Here is a 20,901-nt window from a genome sequence, read left to right on the forward strand (position 1 = left end):
TTCCAACCACTATCCTTCATGTTTATCATGAAATAACACTTAAATAACCTTTCTGAAACACCTGAAAACATTAACATTTAATAAACCTTTTGGCAATGAGCTTAGCTAGATTCCATTCCCTCAGCTCAGTGTCTAACTGTTGCCTTTTTCACTTGGTTCTAATTTAAACTTCTTGAGTTATTCAGCGACCGTCAGTTTGCTGCCAAGACAACCCTGTCACGCTGCAAGCACAGGACTTCAAAACACAGCTGTTAGCCTATCCTCACGAAAACTGTTGTGCTGATAGCGAGTACTCTTCCACTCTTTCTCCAGCACTTCCTCTCTTGAGATGTATGGAGTTTCAAAAAGAAGATGGCGAACAGAGAAAGCGTAAGCAGCAGCCGGGCACATATAGAAGCCAGTCTTCCCCTGAGATGTCTGCACACTGTCTATCTGCTAGTCTGCTGTGCTAGCTCTCTGCATTCATCTCTTCTTGTTAGCGCTAACTTGTTAACTAGCCCAGACACGGTCAAGGGACAGGGTAGTCGGTCTGTGACAGAGAGCTTAATCCTCCTTGGAGGACTCAGAGTCAGACACAGGGCCAAGGGAAATGGGGCAGCAGTTGGGGAGGCTGGCTACTCAGTACCCGCTGCCCAGGCTCTGGGGCCCTGTGGTGAGGGTAAGTAGTGGGTGTAAAGTTGATGGTTCACTGAGGAGCTAGGCTACTCCAGTGCCACATTTCCATTGAGGATTTACCCCAGTAGCTTACCCAAAAGGCTCAGACTTTTCGGTTTCCATCTATGTGGGCCAGTACCCATGTCTCACTGGGCCATGTCTCCGGCAGGCCTGCTCTAACTTGGAGCCAAGGTAAGACCCTGGGTACTTTTCAGCTTGCATTTACATAACACTGGCTAACTTTGAACATTAACACATTCTTGCAAAGCAACAGTCTTGATGATGCAGAGGTTGTTGATTCTTCTCTGCACAAGTCTCTAGTGTCACACTCCTGATGGAAACACAATAACACTAGAGCTCACATTAACATAAAACGCTGGCTGCCCACTAGTGTGGGGGTAAGTCTCAATGGAAAAACACCACATGAACTTTATACTAATCGCTGTGGCAATGTTCTTATCTCCTCTCACAACAGTCAATAGAAGTACAACAATAAAACTAATTTGCCTCGAAAGGAGATTCAAAACCTTTTCCTATTCCCTCCCTTTCTATACATGTCTTGAAGCACTTCCCCCCACCACACCACAAGCAATATCCACTGACTGAACTGATGAAACTTAATTGCCTGATGCAATAACTGACAGAGTTGAAGATGAATTTTCCAAACCCAAAGGTTAGTCATCAGAGATCAAACAACAAGATAGACTAGTCTCTGAACTGCCAGGTGTGAGGACTGTATGCAGCCACAAAACAAACAACTTCTTAACCATGACAGCTGTACTTCAGGGAACCCCCCAGGATAGTGGCACCTCCCAAACCCTCCCCAGTCTCTTACCTGTGTGAGCCGTAGAGCGTGGTGGTGGGGCTGTTGGAGAGGTTCTGTTTGATGCGCTGGTAGTTCCGCACCTGGGTGGGCACAGGGATGGGGGTAGTCTCTGCCCGGGGGGACACCATGGGGGTCTGTCCGGTGGTCTGCGGCTGCCTGGAGTGGTGAAGGGGGAAGAGGAGGAACATTAGCCAGTCTGTCTGCTAGTTCTTCCAAAACTGCACCATCTGTTCAGGAATGATGACACCCATAGAACGCAATGTTTAAAAAAATAATGAATTCCTTCTGACACAGCATTTGCATAAATAGAACATGAAGACTGACTAGAGGTTTCTAGATAGGCTATGTCTCAGAGTTATTTTTTTATTTTTTTACACATATGGCATTTTCAATGGAACTAAACTTCAGTCCTGCAAGGAGGCTGGCCCAACCCAGAGGGGGCAGGCACATTGCACACATGTGTCTGCCCAATCAGTGGGGAGCAGTCAGTGCTAAGAGGAGTTATGGAAGAGACTGTGGTTTGAGGGCTCAGCCAATAGCACGTGCTAAGCCCACCTCCTTTCTATCAGACAGAGGGACAGGAGGAAAGAAAGCTGGCCTCATTTACATGCCTTTGTTATTTCATTGGTCCAAAATGTTCCCTGAGCTAAAGTCATACACGGGTCAACCATAGGGGGTTCACTTGGGTTTAGAAAGAAAAACGGAAAGAGAGAAGGGGAGGAGGAATATAAATGTTATAGAACAGGGCAGATTTAACAGTAGCAGCATTATGTAATAAGATGGTTAGCGGGGGAGGGTGTAGACCAGAGAAAGGGAATAGACCGAGGGATACACGTGAGGCACACGACCACCCGTCTGTCCTGTACAGCAGCAACACACAGACAAAGACACAGAGGGTTTTCTTTGTCTGCTTTCCACTCCGAGAAGGAAAGAAACACATTTTAACACAACACACATTGACATAGCTTTTGGTAAGACACTTCTAGTTCCAACCAAAAGTAAAAAGGGCCATAAAGGTTCATCAAAGTGGCATATCCGTGGTTTATTCTATAACCTCAGTGCACTGTATTACCCCATGCAGTCATTCAGTTTAACACATTTATTTCTCCCCAGAACAGGTTGTTAAAAGCTGATGTGTTCTAACAACAGAAGCTAATGGGGACACTGGAGCTACACAGGATGCTCTCCCTAACAATAGGCAGTTTGTAGGTCAGTCATGACCATCTTCTTTGAGAGGAGAGAGGGAATCTGTTTGTCTTTACTGCATCTACCCAGAGGGGAATGGAAACACAGCACTGTCTTTTCCCTCTCCTCTGTGTGCACTCCCTCTGTCTCTCTCTAAATACTCTCCACTTTTTCTATTTGCTTTGTCTCTGCTCGTTGCCCTCTCATTCATTTTGGGCAGCTGCTCTCTCTTTCTCCTTATCTCCCTTCCTTTCTCCATATTCATCCTTAGTAGTGGCTCTGTCTCTCTGCACTCTCCCTCCCCCCTCACATTCCCTGGCCCAGGGATCGATTAAGGACAGACAGAGCACAGGGGAAAAACAAGTGACTGTGGGCGGTGAGGGGAGCTGAGGTGATGTGAGCCGACTGAGGGGTGGGATCCTCCAGGAATAGAGAATGACTCTATTGGCACTCATACAGACTAGCTCCTCACCTCACAGCAGAAAGACAGGTCACAGAAGGACAGGCTGAGTGTTAACCACCTGGCAGCACAACCAGGGAACCAAGGGAAAGAGAATGAAGAGAGGGGAGGGATGGGGGAAAGGGAACAAGTCGAGAGAGAATTAAAGATGCAGTCCAGGATCTTAAGTACTTACAAATTCGTAACATATTGTACAAATTTCTATTCATAACTTGAGGATCTCTTTAAGCGTCAGGGTGATAGGGAAAAGAGGGGGAAGAGAGGAACTATCACCCCAAAGATGAATATAGAGAGATGGTGAGAAAGGAGGAAAGCAGCTATATGATTGAGGAGAGAGTGACAGGGGGAAACAAGCAAGGAATAGACCAAATGAGTGTGAATACAAGACAGGGAGAGAGAAACAGAGCATTAGAAAACAGTATTACTGGAGGCCATTTACAAAGAGAGAAACAGAGCATTAGAAAATAGTATTACTGGAGGCCATTTACAAAGAGAGAAACAGAGCATTAGAAAACAGTATTACTGGAGGCCATTTACAAAGAGAGAAACAGAGCATTAGAAAACAGTATTACTGGAGGCCATTTACAAAGAGAGAAACAGAGCATTAGAAAACAGTATTACTGGAGGCCATTTACAAAGAGAGAAACAGAGCATTAGAAAACAGTATTACTGGAGGCTATTTACAAAGAGAGAAACAGAGCATTAGAAAACAGTATTACTGGAGGCCATTTACAAAGAGAGAAACAGAGCATTAGAAAATAGTATTACTGGAGGCCATTTACAAAGAGAGAAACAGATCATTAGAAAACAGTATTACTGGAGGCCATTTACAAAGAGAGAAACAGAGCATTAGAAAACAGTATTACTGGAGGCCATTTACAAAGAGAGAAACAGAGCATTAGAAAACACTATTACTGGAGGCCATTTACAAAGAGAGAAACAGAGCATTAGAAAACACTATTACTGGAGGCTATTTACAAAGAGAGAAACAGATCATTAGAAAACAGTATTACTGGAGGATATTTACAAAGAGAAACAGAGCATTAGAAAACAGTATTACTGGAGGCCATTTACAAAGAGAGAAACAGTGCATTAGAAAACAGTATTACTGGAGGCTATTTACAAAGAGAGAAACAGAGCATTAGAAAACAGTATTACTGGAGGCCATTTACAAAGAGAGAAACAGAGCATTAGAAAACAGTATTACTGGAGGCCATTTACAAAGAGAGAAACAGAGCATTAGAAAACAGTATTACTGGAGGCTATTTACTTAAGAGAGAAACAGGGAGAGAAACAGGGGGAGTGAAAAGAAAAAGAGTGATAGATGAGGGTGGAAAGCCTTGTCATGCTGCAGGTTATTTACAAACAGAGAGAGAGAGTGTGGAAGAGGAGAGGAGGAAGTGACTTTGGGGAGAAGTGGTGTTTGTGTCTCTGCTCTGTGTGTATGAGACAGGCATTTGAGGTGCCATGACATTTGCCCACAGCGATTTCCTGTGTGTAAGAGATCTATTCTTATACCACAAACCTGCCTAGTCTGGGTTGTTTAGGATACACAGTAGCCGTTTATCTGTGACATCTACACAATATAAGCACAAATCTAATCGATTTTGACATGAACAAAATATATTATTTAGTCTTTGACATAGTTTAATGTAAAAGGAAGACTAATATATTGCTTTCAGACACCAATATCATGTAGTTTATGACTAAGGGGTATAAAATGACCACAACACAGCTGCTGTGCAGACTGACAGTGATGACACCAGTAGAGTTATACATTGAAATGTCCATGTGGAGTAGACAGAATGCACTTACTCATGCAGAGCCCGTTCACAGCTGACGGACACACGTCACTGCACACACACAAACCTGATATCTGGGGCTGAAATAGCAGCATGCACGTCAGACTGGCTCATATCTCCATCAGCTACTCAGTCTATTTCTAATCTTGGTCCTTGTCAACATCTACCACACATATTTATTATGTTATGTTTTGTGACAATCATTGTTAGATCTGTCTAATGTGCTATAAATCTAATTGCTCAAATACATAAAATAAAAAAAACTTGCCCATTTCTTGAAATATCCCAGTTTAGGGACACAGGTCAAACACTGTTTATTAATCCTTTCTGAGCTTAAGTTACATTTCCATGACGCAACAAGTCAACAGTGAAAACATGATAGATTTCCAATGAGCATGGTGCAACACAGTCAAGCCCAGGGGAGTCAACAGAGAAACTAGGTCAGGTCATCTAGATTTTGTGCTCCAAGGATAACCAGAGGAGGCTGTATGTTCCTTTCTGAAATGGTGGCCGGCCCAAATCAGACAACAAAGAGTTGGACAGCTTTAAAACACTTCTTTCACACACACATACATACATACATGCATACATACATACATACATACATACACACAGTACCAGTCAAAAGGTTGCACACAACTACTCATTCAAGGGTTGATCTTCATTTTTACTATTTTCTACATTGTAGAATAATAGTGAAGACATCAAAACTATGAAATAACACATATGGCTTCATGTAGTAACCAAACAAGTGCTCAACGAATCTAAATATATTTGATATTTTTCAAAGTAGACACATTTTGCCTTGATTACACCTTTGCATACACTTGGCATTCTCTCAACCAGCTTAATGAGGTAGTCACCTGGAATGCATTTCAATTGCATGTCAGGGAGATTCTACAATGTAGAAAATAGTAAAAATAAAGAAAATACCTTGAATGAGTAGGTGTGTCAAAACCTTTGACTGGTACTGTACATAAATACGCACACACACTGGCTGAATCTATGCTAAGAGCTGAAGTTGATGACATTACACTCACCCTCCACACCACTCTCCAGACGGCCGATGCCCCACTGCTCCCATTGGCTGGTCATCTGAGTAAGAGGGAAGTGAGCCAACCAGACAAGAGTATAAACCATGGCACATAAGTGAATTAACCGACTACCCATACTGCCACTCAAAATGTTTTTTTTTTCTTCTATTTGGTCAACTGTGTGTGTCAAGTGTGAGTAGGTGCTCAGTGTGCGTTTTATAGCAGGTGCCTTAGTCTAAGAAGAGTGTGTGTAGGTGCACAATGTACATTTAGTGTTGTCAGTAGGCCTAATTAGTGTAATAAGGAGTAGCAAGTGTCCAGTGTGTGTGTGCATGTCTGCATGTGTGTGTTCCTGCAGACTCACAAGACTCTGTGGAGAGGTGTGGCACCAGGACAAAGTCGTCCGTGTCGCTTGAGGAGTTCTTGCTGCTGGTGCTTCCTCCAGACTCCTTAGACAGCTGCAGGTAGTTTGGAGGGCCCAGGGGTGGCGACGACAGACAGTCCTCAGGTAAGGTCTGCATGTCAGGGAGAGACTGGAGAAGGCAAGGGGTATGTGTGTGTTGTAGTGAGCAAAAATGTGTGTTTATGTTGGTGGGGTGGTGTGGTGTGTGTGTTAGGAGGTAGGGCAAGAGAAAGAAAGTGAGAGGATTAAAATCTCAGTGAGAGAGAGGGCTTGGGCTGTACAATTCAATTAGTGCCAGACTGGGCTATGTAGACTGCCAGTATAATGCAATCACAGTGGACAGAGAGAAAGAGTACATCCCTGGGAAACTCAGTTTGTCCATTTTCCCACTGAGCTACTGTACAAAGTCTAGATTGTTAAGCGCTGTTATGCCTTGAGGTACGGATAAACCCACTGGGTGTGGAATGCAACTATGAGGTGTATAGACAGTCAGGATGAACTTACGGCAGGGGAGTTGTAGCGAACAGAGGGTGAGCTGCCACATGTGATGTCGGTCACAGCGCTAGGGCAGTTGGGTACTGGAACAGGACATGCTGGAGAAAAAAAACATACAAATACATGTTTTCACACAAGACCTAAGTGCTCTCAACATCATGCCACCTCACAATACAGCTATGACACCACAACAGGTATTTCCCCCTGTTATTGATGAAGGAAGTTCTCATCTGTCTACTCACATTTTTTGATGGCAGACACTGGATCTAAGAAAGGATGACTGAAAAATGCATCTGAAACAACAAGACAGAAGTGTGAATGTTAGAGAAGTAATGTACAATTTATAGATAACAAACATTAAGTATTAAATCATTTTCTTTCTAGAAGGGAAGTGATGTCAGAACTGACCGAAGTCCATCCTGTCCTTCTGGTTCCTCTGCAGCAGGCCTAGCAACAGGTTGCCAAGGGAAGGAGACGTCTCCCTCGGGATGCTGAGTAATAGAGGAACAGACATACATTCTAGGTAAAAACATGATTTTCAGCCCAAAAGGCCTCGATCAGATAGTTAAATCATTCCTAAATCCTATCATCTGTTGACCTACATGGGTAGCAGCGACTTGTTCTTCTCATAGAACATCCTCAGGTCCTGTGGACTGTTGGCCTAAAGACAGACAGACAGAGAGAGAACAGAGTGACAGGGGGTTTGTATACTACTTCTATAAACACACATCATGGGTGACATATTTCATATTTAATCTGTGCACACAGATCCACAGATGATGCAATTTATTGCACTCCACACTGCCCTTTCACACCTTCACTCATGACTACAAGGCCAGGCACGAGTCCAAACCCAGTGGTAGGCCTGATCACCAACAACGATGAGACAGCCTATGGGGAGAAGGTCAGAGACCTGACCGTGTGGTGCAAGGACAACAACCTCTCCCTCAAAGTGACCAAGACAAAGGAGCTGATTGTGGACTACAGGAAAAGGAGGACAGAGCACGCCCCCATTAACATCAACGGGGCTGTAGCGGAGCGGGCTGAGAGTTTCAAGTTCTTTGGTGTCCACATCACCAACAAATTAACATGGTCCAAGTACACCAAGACAGTCGTGAAGAGAGCACGACAAAACCTATTCCCCCTCAGCAGACTGAAAATATTTCATCAGATCCTCAAAAGGTTTTACAGCTGCACCGTCGAGAGCATCCTGAAGGGTTGCATCATCGCCTGGTATGGCAACTGCTCGGCCTCAAGGCACTGCAGAGGGTAGTGCGTACGGCCCAGTACATCACCAGGGCCAAGCTTCCTGCTATCCACGATCTCTATACCATGCGGTGTCAGAGGAAGGCCCTAAAAATTGTCAAAGACTCCAGCAACCCTAGTCATAGACTGTTCTCTCTGCTACTGCATGGCAAGCGGTACGGGAGCACCAAGTCTAGGTCCAAGAAGCTTCTAAACAGCTTCTACCCCCAAGCCATAAGACTCCTGAACAGCTAATCAAATGGCTACCCAGACTATTTGCATAGCCCCATCCCTTCTACACTGCTGCTACTATGTTATTATCTGTGCATAGTCACTTTAATAACTCTACCTACATGTACATATTACCTCAATAGCGGTGCCACCGCACATTGTAGTGTACCCCCTGTATATAACACCGCTACTGTTATTTACTGCTACTCTTTAATTATTTGTTATTCTTAAAACCGCATTGTTGGTTAAGGGCTTGTAAGTAAGGATTTCTCTGTAAAGTCTATACCTGTTGTATTCCGCACATGTCAAATAAAATAAAACTGTATTTGTCACATTTCACACAGTTTAATGCTGCTCTCTCACTCTCCATCCTACCTGGAAAGGGGGCTTCCCTACGAGACACTGGTAGACGACAGTTCCAATGCTCCACAGGTCTGCCTTGGCGTCATAGTTCTGAGACATGATCACTTCTGGGGCCTGGTTAGAGGACAGAGGTTAGAGGTCACGCTCTGAAAGGACCATTCCAGCTGCAGGTTGCTGGAGAACAAGAGACTGCAGACATGACACCCTTACACACACAAACACTAAACACACCCGCACCCACCCACCATGTACATGGGGGAGCCACACAGCGTGGCAGCCATCATGTTGCTCTGGAGGTATCGTGCGAAGCCAAAGTCAGCTGAAAGAGAGAAGGCCGTCAGTCTGTTGGTCTGTGTTATTAATAGCTACTATTGTCGGAGTGTCACGACTCCTATTACCAAGCCTCTCAGACACTAGACAATTGGGAACGCAACACACAACATGAGTCACCACACCTTGCAGGAATAGCACTGTGCAAAATAAATATAGCTGTGAGGTTCAAAACAACTAGTCATGACCTTAGCTAGCTGTCATTGTGGTGCATCTTGATACATGATATATGACACTTGTGTGAGACAATAAGACAAATCATATGATGGCTAACAGTTCATGGATAGGCCATCTCTATATATACTCACAGTATAAACAGTATTTATATCATAGAAACATTATGAAGTTGTGAAGAATTAGAGGGATAGTTGTCTTTTTGAAGGTTTAGCTTAGTTTTAGCTGAGTGTGTGTTGTGTTTGAGGGGCTGGGTTGGTCAGTCACCTATTTTGATGCGGATGCCGTTGATACTGGATCTCTTGCGGCTGGTGTATGACAGCAGGATGTTCTGTGGTTTCAGGTCTCGGTGGATGATGCCTTTACTGTTAAGGATCCTCATTGCTGCTGATATCTGCTGGAGGAACACCCTCAGAGTGTCTTCTCTCAGTGTCCCCTTGGCTAGGGAGAGCCAAGAGGGGAAACTACTTACCCACAATCCTTCATTACACAGTACAAATGTATTGGCACATAATGTATGATGACCAGGGATGTAGTGGTAAAAGACTACTACACCCACACTGGCTATTAGCATATTTTATTCATACAAAACTACATTACCAATACTGCACAGAAACTCTATAAAGGACATTATCCACCCACTATGCACTAGTCTAGAGGCCATAGACAACTTTTTACAACTATTTCACACACTAATGTTTCACTCACACCAATCATTAACATGTTTTTAAATTTTCAGATTGAGATTTTAGTCCTTTAGCAGACACTCTTATCCAGAGCAACTTACAGTAGTGAGAACATCCATTTTCCTACTTTCCCCCTGTGGGAAACGAAGCCCACAACTCTGGCATTGCAAGCACCATGCTCAACCAACTGAGCCACATGGGACCCATACCAAACATTTGCCAGCAGTTATACACACTCAATACCTCCATCTCCCTAATGTATTGCATTAATTACTGATTGCCTCAGCTTACATTTAAGTGATTTAGATGCTCCTATATCAATGAGAGAAACGCATTAAAACTTCTACATCCGGATGCATTGGGAGAGCTCTGTCACCACAACTGCACACAGAATCCAAGGGAAAGCAACCTGCACAAAATGCTTATTCTGCAAGTACTGTACATCTTCTATGCAAGCACAACCAATTAGAGTAGTAATTGTTTGAACATTAGCAGCCTAAGTAATAAGAGTATTAACAGTGAAGATTACTGTAGTTAGTATAAGAGGTCGGGCAGTGGAGTGTGTCTGGTCCTGCAGTGGAGTGTGTCTGGTCCTGCATGTACTGGTTGCAGTGAAACAATAACATTAGCTAATCACGTGAGCTGCTAGCTTAGAGGATTCCTGGGTCTCTAAAGAGTAAACCAAACCATTATGGTCACAATGGATCTTGTGTCAATCTAACCATGCTTACACATATTAAATCAGGGATTTAACAACACTCTCTAAAGTACAAAAGTGACAACTTCTTCTAAACGCAGCAAAGTTGTGTAATTAATGAAATAACAACATGGTTGTGTGACAATATTATACAATGAGGGTTTATAAGGGAGAGAGAAACAGAAACCGAGAGCGCAACAGAGGGAGAGCGCAACAGAAAGGGGGAGAGTGCGACTGTGCGTGCGCGCTAGAAGAGAGAGGTACAGACACTGTACCGTGCCCTGAGGTGATGTGAGAGCGTGCACCTGTACAACATAAAAAAACAGTTCCCCTGATAACAAGTGAATCAGAACACAACATGAGGACCAGAGTCCACAACACTGCTTTCCTCTGTTCACCAGTATCTACACTGAACCTGGTGCACTGGGACGTTCTGTTCCTCAGTACCCTTTTAGACTCCCCGTTGACCTCTTGTTATGGTGCCCATTTCATGATGAGCTCTTTCTTTCTCTGTTACTAAACTGTAGCTCTGCTGGGATTAACGCATAACTACCTGCTGTTGACCTTGACACATATATATATATAATATATATGCAAATATGACCCATAGCAACAGGGAGACAGGTGTGTGTTATGCAATTCACTGCTATACCAATAAAATCAACGATATACCATGTAGACCTCCACAAGCAGCATCCTATTAAGACGTTCAGTGCTTGGTGCTTTCTTGGGAAGCATTATGAGAGAGAAGTGACCTTTGAGACTCAGCTATGCTGACCTTGGTGCTGAAGAAGGAACCCATTGTGTCATATCACTGTGTTGGCTCCTACACACAACATTCCCTTGCATTGGGAACACATAACACACACACAGACAGACGGCAGATAGAGACGTACACAAAAAAGTACCCACACTCCTCTCCACCGCTAGTTACTTTGTTTTGATGAATAATACCCAGTGTGTGTTGAGATTAGTGCGATGCTTACCTTGCAGATAGTCAGCCAGATCGCCACCGTTGCAGTACTGTGGGGAGGAACAAGACAAACAAAACCATTCTATTAGCAGGCTGTGTAAGAACAACACAGATTAGCAGTATCAAGCTGTGTGTGTGTGTGTGTGTACGTGTGTTTGTGTGCGACCACAAAGCCCAGATAACGAAGGGTCTCATCAATTAAAATCTGATGAATGGCTGTGCTGTTATCAGTACTGACAGTCTCTGTTAATCCTGGCATTAGTCAACACAGAGAGCACTAAGGACAGAGTGTGATGGAGAATAGTCCAAGAAAGAGAGTGAGAGAGTTAGAGAAAATGTGCAAGGGAGCAGGGGAGAGAAAAGTAGAGAAACAGAGGGGAGCTAAGGGTAGGCTAAATTTTGCTAGCATCTACCCCGTCTGTCCACCATTTTCCAGTTCCGTTAGTTTAACCGTAACAGTAAAATCCTTCGTTTCATGCATGTTAACATCAGAAGCCTCCTCCCTAAGTTTGTTTTATTCACTGCTTTAACACACTCCGCCAACCCTGATGTCCTAGCCATGTCTGAATCCTGGCTTAGGAAGGCCACCAAAAATTCAGATATTTCCATCCAACTAACATTTCCACCAAGATAGAACTGCCAAAGGGGGTGGAGTTGCAATCTACTGCACAGACAGCCTGCAGAGTTCTGTCATTATATCCAGTTCTGTGCCAAAACAGTTTGAGCTTCTACTTTTAAAAATCCACCTTTCCAGAAATAAGTCTCTCACTGTTGCCGCTTTTTATATAGACCCCCCTCAGCCCCCAGCTGTGCCCTGGACACCATATGTGAATGAATTGCCCCCCATTTATCTTCAGAGTTTGTACTGTTAGGTGACCTAAACTGGGATATGCTTAACACCCCGGCCATCCTACAATCTAAACTATATGCCCTCAATCTCACACAAATTATCAATGAACCTACCAGGAACAACCCTAAATCCGTAAACACGGGCACCCTCATAGATATCATCCTGACCAACCTGCCCCCTAAATACACCTCTGCTGTCTTCAACCAGGATCTCAGCGATCACTGCCTCATTGCCTGCATCCATAATGGGTCTGCGGTCAAACGACCACCCCTCATCACTGTCAAACGCTCCCTAAAACACTTCAGTGAGCAGGCCTTTCTAATCGACCTGGCCCGGGCATCCTGGAAGGAAATTGACCTCATTCTGTCAGTAGAGGATGCCTGGTCATTCTTTAAAAGTGCTTTCCTCACCATCTTAAACAAGCATGCCCTATTCAAAAAATGTAGAACTAAGAACAACTATAGCCCTTGGTTCACTCCAGACCTGACTGCCCTTGAACAGCACAAAAACATCCTGTGGCGTACTGCATTAGCATCGAACAGCCCCCGCGATATGCAACTTTTCAGGGAAGTTAGGAACAAATATACACAAACAGAAATAGCACAAACTACAAAAAGTTCTGGGACACTAAAGTCCATGGAGAATAAGAGCACCTCCTCCCAGCTGCCCACTGCACTGAGGCTAGGAAACACTGTCACCACCGATAAATCTCCGATAATCGAGAATTTCAAGTATTTTTCTACGGCTGGCCATGCTTTCCATCTGGCTACCCCGACCCCGGTCAACAGCTCTGCATCCCCCCACGGCAACTTGCCCAAACCTCCCCCATTTATCCTTCACCCAAATCCAGATAGCTGATGTTCTGAAAGAGCTTCAAAATCTGGACCCCTACAAATCAGCTGGGCTAGACAATCTGGACCCTCTCTTTCTAAAATTATCCACCGCAATTGTTGCAACCCTTATTACAAGCCTGTTACAACCTCTTTCGTATCGTCTGAGATCCCTAAAGACTGGAAAGCAGCCGCGGACATCCCCCTCTTCAAAGGGGGGTTACACTCTAGACCCAAACTGTTACAGACCTCTCTCTATCCTACCTTTCTAAAGTCTTTGAAAGCCAAGTTAACAAACAGATCACCGACAATTTCGAATCCCACCGTACCTTCACCGCTATGCATTCTGGTTTCCGAGCTGATCATGGGTGCACCTCAGTTACGCTCAAGGTCCTAAACGATATCATAACCGCCATCGATAAAAGACAATACTGTGCAGCCGTCTTCATCGACCTGACTAAGACTTTCGACTCTGTCAATCACCACATTCTTATTGGCGGACTCAACAGCCTGGGTTTCTCAAATGACTGCCTCGCCTGGTTCACCAACTACTTCTCAGATAGAGCTCAGTGTGTCAAATCGGAGGGCCTGTTGTCCGGACCTCTGGCAGTCTCTATAGGGGTGCCACACGGTTCAATTCTCAGGCCGACTCTTTTCTCTGTATACATCAATGATGTCGCTCTTGCTGCTGGTGATTCTCTGATCCACCTCTACGCAGACGACACCATTCTGTATACTTCTGGCCCTTCTTTGGACACGGTGTTAACAAACCTTCAGACGAGCTTCAATGCCATACAACACTCCTCCTGTGGCCTCCAACTGCTCTTAAATGCAAGTAAAACTAAATGCATGCTCTTCAACCGATCGCTGCCCGCACCCTCGTCTAGCATCACTACTCTGGACGGTTCTGACTTAGAATATGTGGACAACTACAAATACCTAGTTTTTGGTTAGACTGTAAACTCTCCTTCCAGACTCACATTAAGCATCTCCAATCCAAAATTAAATCTAGAATTGGCTTCCAATTTCGCAACAAAGCATCCTTCACTCATGCTGCAAAACATACCCTCGTAAAACGGACTATCCTACCGACCCTCGACTTCGGTGATGTCATTTACAAAATAGCCTCCAACACTCTATTCAGCAAATTGGGTGTAGTCTATCACAGTGCCATTCGTTTTGTCACCAAAGCCCCATATATACTACCCACCACTGCGACCTGTATGCTCTCGTTGGCTGGCCCTCGCTTCAAATTCATCGCCAAACCCACTGGCTCCAGGTCATCTATAAGTCTTTGCTAGGTAAAGCCCTGCCTTATCTCAGCTCACTGGTCACCATAGCAGCACCCACCCGTAGCACACGCTCCAGCAGGTATATTTCACTGGTCACCGCCAAAGCCTCATTTGGCCACCTTTCCTTCCAGTTCTCTGCTGCCAATGACTGGAACGAATTGCAAAAATCACCGAAGCTGGAGACTTATATCTCCCTCACTAACTTTAAGCATCAGCTGTCAGAGCAGCTTACCGATCATTGCACCTGTACATAGCCCATCCCACCCAACTACCTCATCCCCATATTTTTTTTTCTTCTGCTCCTTTGCACCCCAGTAGCCGTACTTGCATATTCATCTTCTGCACATCTATCACTCCAGTGTTTAATTGCTAAATTGTAATTATTTTGCCACTATGGCCTATTTATTGCCTTACCTACCTAATCTTACTACATTTGCACACACTGTATATAGACATTTCTATTTTGTTATTGACTGTACGTTTGTTTATACCATGTGTAACTCTGTGTTCTTTGTATCGCACTGCTTTGCACCATCTTGGCCAGGTCGCAGTTGTAAATGAGAACACCAATTAAATCCTGTTGGTTACCAAAACTTCCTCTGATCAAAGCATTGGTTTGATCTGGCCTTAAAGAGAGGATCTGACTCCAGTTCAGTTTATTACCACATCATGTTGTTTACCCTTTGTACAGGAAAATCAATTACAGCTCAGATCCTTATTATATTAATTATTATATTAATTATTATCCTCATGCTCTGTGAGTATGTCCATCCTTTTACTGCAAGCAGCAGAGGCATTGAGCAGGGTTTCAATAACACATTCTTAGGGGTCCGCCATAACCACAGAATTCTAGGGTAACAATATATTTCACTATTATGGGGGTGCCCACATTGATTGCTGTAAAGTTTGGGATGCCATGAATGGTTAAGGGCCCATAATTCTATTCTAGTGAATCTATCCGATTAAGTTCTGTGTGAGGACAATCATTTATGAGGTACACTGCATACAAATAATGTTTGTTCAAATAAGAAGACTGCTTTGCTTCATACTGAGTCAATGTTGCAGCTAAAAGGGCATCGTTTCCCTTAAAACAGTATTGTTTTTAATGTGATCCAACCGCTGCCAAAAGACTGGAGTGTGAGCCCTGCGCGCTGATTGCTTAATAAGTGACTGCTTAATAAGTAATCTGCTCCCTCCTCTAACCATTGCGTAAAACAAGCCTTTCTTACTAAGCAAAACAGGCAGTCTAGCAAACACCAGCCAGATTAGCATTCATGCTAGCCTAGTGTTGATACCATCTATGCCCATCTCTCTTGGAGTGCTATAGCGTTGATTAAGCAGCCTTCTATCTATAATACGAAGGTTGAATGATTCTCAGAGGCTACAAAGCCAGATTTATGTCTGTTTCTTCTCTTGTGCCAGGAGACCCCGCCTCCTTAATGTCAACAATCTAGAACACCCCAGGCAGGCCACGGTAACAGGGTTCCAAGACACCTTGCACAGCCAGTTACCTTAACAGCTTGAATATGAGAAGGGCATAATAAGTATTTCAGGGCTAAATATAAGGCAAACAAACACAGTTTGCTCTTGGATAACAGTGTTCCTGGAAAGCGGGTGTGGGTGTACAGGTATGTTTTTTGAGGGCTACTTAAGGTGGCATAGTTTTTTCCTTCAGGCGCTTTGTGGAATTTTGTGGTCTTGAGCAATGAGAGGGAGGGGGAGAGAGAGAAAGAAGGGGAAGGAGAGAGGAGAGGGGAGAGGTATCAACACAAAGATAGAGACCCTGGCAGCTTACAGGCAGCTCAGCAGAAGAGGTTGCATTCTGCCAGTGTGACACCACCTACCTCCATGACCAGGAACACAGAGTTGGGAGTTTCCTGAATGAGAGGAGAGAAACAACATGTGTTAGAGTGATCTCTCACAACACCTGTCACATCCACTACTGTAGAGGACCAGCTTCGTCAAACAGACTGACATGTATGTACAGATACAGACAGATATAGTCTACATACAGTACAGATGGATCATATGTGTACAGTACAGAGAATAGGATTCCCTTGCCACCAAGCATGAACTGAAGCCCATAGCACATAACTGATCTGGATTAGATCCGTACAGTAGAGTAGCTGGCTCCAATCTACAGACACATTGACACCCTCATCCTTCATCTCACACTGTGCGACTGACATGGGGTTTAAGATCAAATTGGCACACCTCAAAGAAAACGTGCCGTCCTTAGTGAACCCCTCACCTCAAAGCTGTGTCGTGCTATGGTCTACATTCTTGAAGGGAAAGGAGCGGAGTTCATTACACAGCAGGGTCAAGCTGAGATTGTTGGGGTGTGTGTGTGTGTTCGGGGCTATTGGGTTCAAGGGAACTGGGCAATGTGACAGATATAGGGGACACCTTGTCAACATGGTGATGGAGGAGCTAAGAAGACGCTGGACAGGAGCCAAGTAACACAAAATCAGGCCTCCAGGTTAAGCAAGCAAGCTCACATGTATTTGGGGGAGTGTGTGTGTGTGATGTCAGGTTGAGGGTACTGCATCATATGGCAGATCAAGCAGCTTGCCATGTGGATGAAGTTAACAACAACCATAAAAAACAACAACTGTCGTCACACATTTTCCAATCCCTTCAGCGCCATTCTAAGTAGGCTATCTATGATTAGATCCAGAAGTGTTTCTTGTGACAAGACCATGCAAACCCCTTTCCATGATTGATTCTAGGTGAAGGAAATAGCCTGTCACATGAAAGGCTTCTTTAATCTCTAACGAGTGTATGACTTCAAAACAATTTAATGTCATTATTTTCTGTGTACCATACTAACAAATCAAAGGGTCTCAGAAAATCAATTCCTTGACTACCAACAGCCATTCTAGTCATTTATTGGACTGCATTACTCTATGGTTCTAATGATCTCTCAGCCAAGGTCTCCAGTTGGAGAGCAAAAACCACTGCTTTCGCTCTGCAAACCAGCCACCCATTAATTCCACTTCAGCTTTTTCCTGTCAGCTGACCTGTCAGCCTGCACCAGGCTTATTGGCTGGGCCCCTTCCTCCCTGACCAATCCCACTGGCCCGTGGCTGTGGATACTAGGAAAATGGATTTCAAGGATGTTGCTGTTGGGTTGTAGCAATGGGGGAGGGGAGACGTAGGGAGGCCCCACCACCATTATCTGCTCTGATCGGTGTGTGTGTGTGTGGTGGCTGGTATTGGCCTGGGGACTAGCCGTTTTCAGCCCCTGTACTATACTGGTTGATGGGGGGGGGGGGGGGGGGGGGGGACTGGGAGAGGAAGAATAGGAGGAAAGGAAAGAAGGGAGTTGGCCAGGCTGTACACTGTCCTGGAGGGGGAGGGTAACTGATATGTGAGAGGCACAAATACAGGACAGCCTCACCCCGTTTAACCTCCAGCCCTCAGTAGGTTGAAAATGAACTGTCTATGCCAAAATAAAATGTATCCTACAATAGAGTCCAAAACCTCTTCCATGGTCCAAATCTAGACTAAGTGACACTTTCTAAAGGCAGTGGTTGGTTACAGCTGTTGCTATTATCAACATGTTTACCACAAGAGAGGAGACTCCCAATGAGTCAGAATGTACTGTTACTCAAAACACTATCTGTTAAAGAATTGGACACACACAAGACCTGCCAACAGGGTTATTCTACATAACCCTCCTTCCTCAAAAGGAATATGCCAAAACAAAAACAGCAGCACAAACAATTCTGCTTCATGCTATCCAACATCAGCAGCCCCACAAACACAGGCAGTCATATTCCACTTATAAAAGCATTTCACAATCCTTCTATTCCCATCCACTTGTTAGATGGAAAACCACTGAGTCACCAGGCGATCCAGCCAGAGTTATGCCACAAACAAGCTTTGATCGATGCTCTTCTAGGAAACACTGGAAGGAAGTGTACTACATCAGCTCGAAGAAATGTTGCTGTCTTGAGGGAAACTCAAAACATCCCCCAAGCATTTTCCACCGCTTCAGCCCTCCACCTCAGACAGTTTTAGAATGCCAGCCCCTCTAGAGCCGGTCCAAAACAACAACAACATTCTCAGTGTGTCGGTCCTGCTTGTTGCGTCACACAATTGACTCCATGAGTGCTGGGCTACATAAGAATGAAGGGAGGGAAGGGAACAGAGGGAGAAGAGAGGGGAGGCGGTCGGCTTGGCTCAGTTTAAAATTGCTGAAGACTTTAGAGAATAGGGTTCCATATGTGGACTGGAAATCCACCCGGCACGCATCTGTTACGCAAAGAGCATTCTGAGAACCAAGTATCTAGCCTAGTCTAATATTACTGCACGCTAGATACATAGCTGTGTCACACCCTATGACAGACACTGTGGTGATTATATGACGCATGCTATGATGATTATAACTTGCTGAGAGAGCGTTGTTCTGTTAATGTGTTTCAGAGACAGGGTGAACCCTTAGGGCAGCGGTGGACATACTGCTTTGTTATTGGTGGCACGTGACCTGTTGGTGTTTTCATCACACATGTGCACAATAGACACACACACACAGGTGATCTACTCACAGTGGAAGGGCACTGACTGTCCCTATGGGAGAACCTAATGTCCTGCAAAGGCATCACATCAGATACAACCTGGCAATGTCTCTCTATGAGATCCCCGTTTTAGGTCACGAGTGTCCAGAAATTAGGCCAAATAACAAGAGGTATCCTGCTCCTCTTCCCTCTCCTTAGGCCAAAACAAGGCAGAGGAGTATAGAAAAGACAGTACAATAAAGAATGTCAGGAAAATATTGACTCATGAAATTAGATGCCTCTAGCACAACACTTTCTCCTTACTTGGTGCATATTGAACCAAATATGCATGTTTGTGTGTTATTTTTCCTCACTTAGGGCGAACAAAGCACACAACTACAGTACTATAGTTTACCATCCCGTCAACTTTTTCCAACATTTTTTTTTTTTTTTTTTTTTTAGATCTGAAAGGTATTGCCGGTATCAAAGCCAAATGACCTAGTTGCTGTAAATGAGATTGTGTTCTCAGTCAACTTACTTGGTAAAATATGGGTTAAAGAAAATTTAAAAAATAACATTTCGGTAAAGTTCTGCCTACGGCTTCGTATAAAACATAGCCATAATGCTGAGGCGGCATTGGCACACACTACGCTCTTAAACTCTTGCTAGGCAGCGCCCTGTTACCATCCTCCTGGCAGTTCTAAACGTTGCAAGGCATCTAGCCCATCTCTTGGCATAGCCCACCACTAAGCATGCACTGTTTTCTTAACCACAATGGGATGGATCCAGAAATAATTACAGTGGGAATAAATAGCACTGAATTATGAAAATACTGGAATGAAGTAGGCTAATGCAACTGAAGGCATGTATCAAATGGTTGCTTACTGAAACTGCCAAAGTAATCCTTGAAATATATTTTAAGCAATAGCCTACCTGCGTGTGGTCAACTAGATGACAATTTCAGCACCATTTTGATTGGGACAGCGCCATCGCTCTGATTTGAGACAAGCGTGGGGGCTCATCTTGACAGATTCATCTGTCAGACTTTTGTTTTCACTGAATCTTCGTTCGGATATTGGTTGGGCTACAATTAGGCTAGAGAAATGTTATCTATGTTGAGGTGAATGCTGCTCATCATCATCTTGTCTAGTTGGCTCATTTATTACAACATTTTGCCATCGTATCTAGTTTGCGAGTGAAGAGAAAAATAATCCACTTGTTAGTCGCTTAGTATCCTAGGCCTACTCCCAACCAAAAATCTGTCTATGTTTTGTTTATCCCATGTGTAACTCTGTTGTTTTTGTCACACTGCTTTGCTTTATCTTGTCCAGATCGCAGTTGCAAATGAGAACTTGTTCTCAACTGTCCTACCTGGTTAAATAAAAGGTAAAATAAATAAATAAATAAAAGGTATAAAAAGCCTATGCAGGCAAGACTGTGGTAAAAAGGGGCATGTTTGTAAGGGGGTTATTAACATTGCCCACTTTGTTTTACACGCTAAATACTATAAATCTTATGTGAAAGCAGTATGTGTGTGTGGGGGGAGATTTGAGTGTGCTGGGAGGGAGTTGCTAACTGCTACAGTATGGAGAATGTTCTAACCCATTTAACGGGCTGTAAAAAAAAGCCAGATGATGGAATACAGAGGGGCAGACAGTTGGTTTTCTAGGAAAACCGACAGGATTCCTGAAATCTCCCATGTGCGCCAAGAACAAGTTCTACTGCCCAGGGCCCACCCCTTATTTTATCAAGTCAGCCCCCCCGCCCCGTTTACCTCGCTTTACCTCCCCTTCTTTCCACACACACACACACACACACACTCTCTCTCTCGCTGATGCTAGGATACAGTGTTCTACCAGAGTTCAGAAGAGG

The 20,901-nt window shown here is 44.2% G+C and overlaps 1 protein-coding gene across 1 annotated transcript in view; it reads right to left on the reverse strand.

The window, feature by feature from the left end:
* Positions 1–20,901, reverse strand: part of LOC129822288 (serine/threonine-protein kinase ULK2-like) — a 50,026-nt gene that overhangs the window by 7,448 nt on the left and 21,677 nt on the right. The window contains exons 4-15 of the mRNA XM_055880442.1: positions 16,375–16,407; positions 11,572–11,608; positions 9,470–9,643; positions 8,944–9,017; positions 8,711–8,812; positions 7,462–7,520; positions 7,268–7,350; positions 7,102–7,152; positions 6,869–6,957; positions 6,326–6,494; positions 5,968–6,022; positions 1,490–1,636 (exon numbers count right to left, since the gene is read on the reverse strand). Coding sequence (XP_055736417.1) covers positions 1,490–1,636; positions 5,968–6,022; positions 6,326–6,494; positions 6,869–6,957; positions 7,102–7,152; positions 7,268–7,350; positions 7,462–7,520; positions 8,711–8,812; positions 8,944–9,017; positions 9,470–9,643; positions 11,572–11,608; positions 16,375–16,407 — 1,073 coding nt within the window. The remainder of the gene's footprint in view (positions 1–1,489; positions 1,637–5,967; positions 6,023–6,325; positions 6,495–6,868; positions 6,958–7,101; positions 7,153–7,267; positions 7,351–7,461; positions 7,521–8,710; positions 8,813–8,943; positions 9,018–9,469; positions 9,644–11,571; positions 11,609–16,374; positions 16,408–20,901) is intronic.

The sequence above is a fragment of the Salvelinus fontinalis genome, chromosome 24 (genome assembly GCF_029448725.1).
Source record: "Salvelinus fontinalis isolate EN_2023a chromosome 24, ASM2944872v1, whole genome shotgun sequence".
Lineage (NCBI taxonomy): Eukaryota > Metazoa > Chordata > Actinopteri > Salmoniformes > Salmonidae > Salvelinus > Salvelinus fontinalis.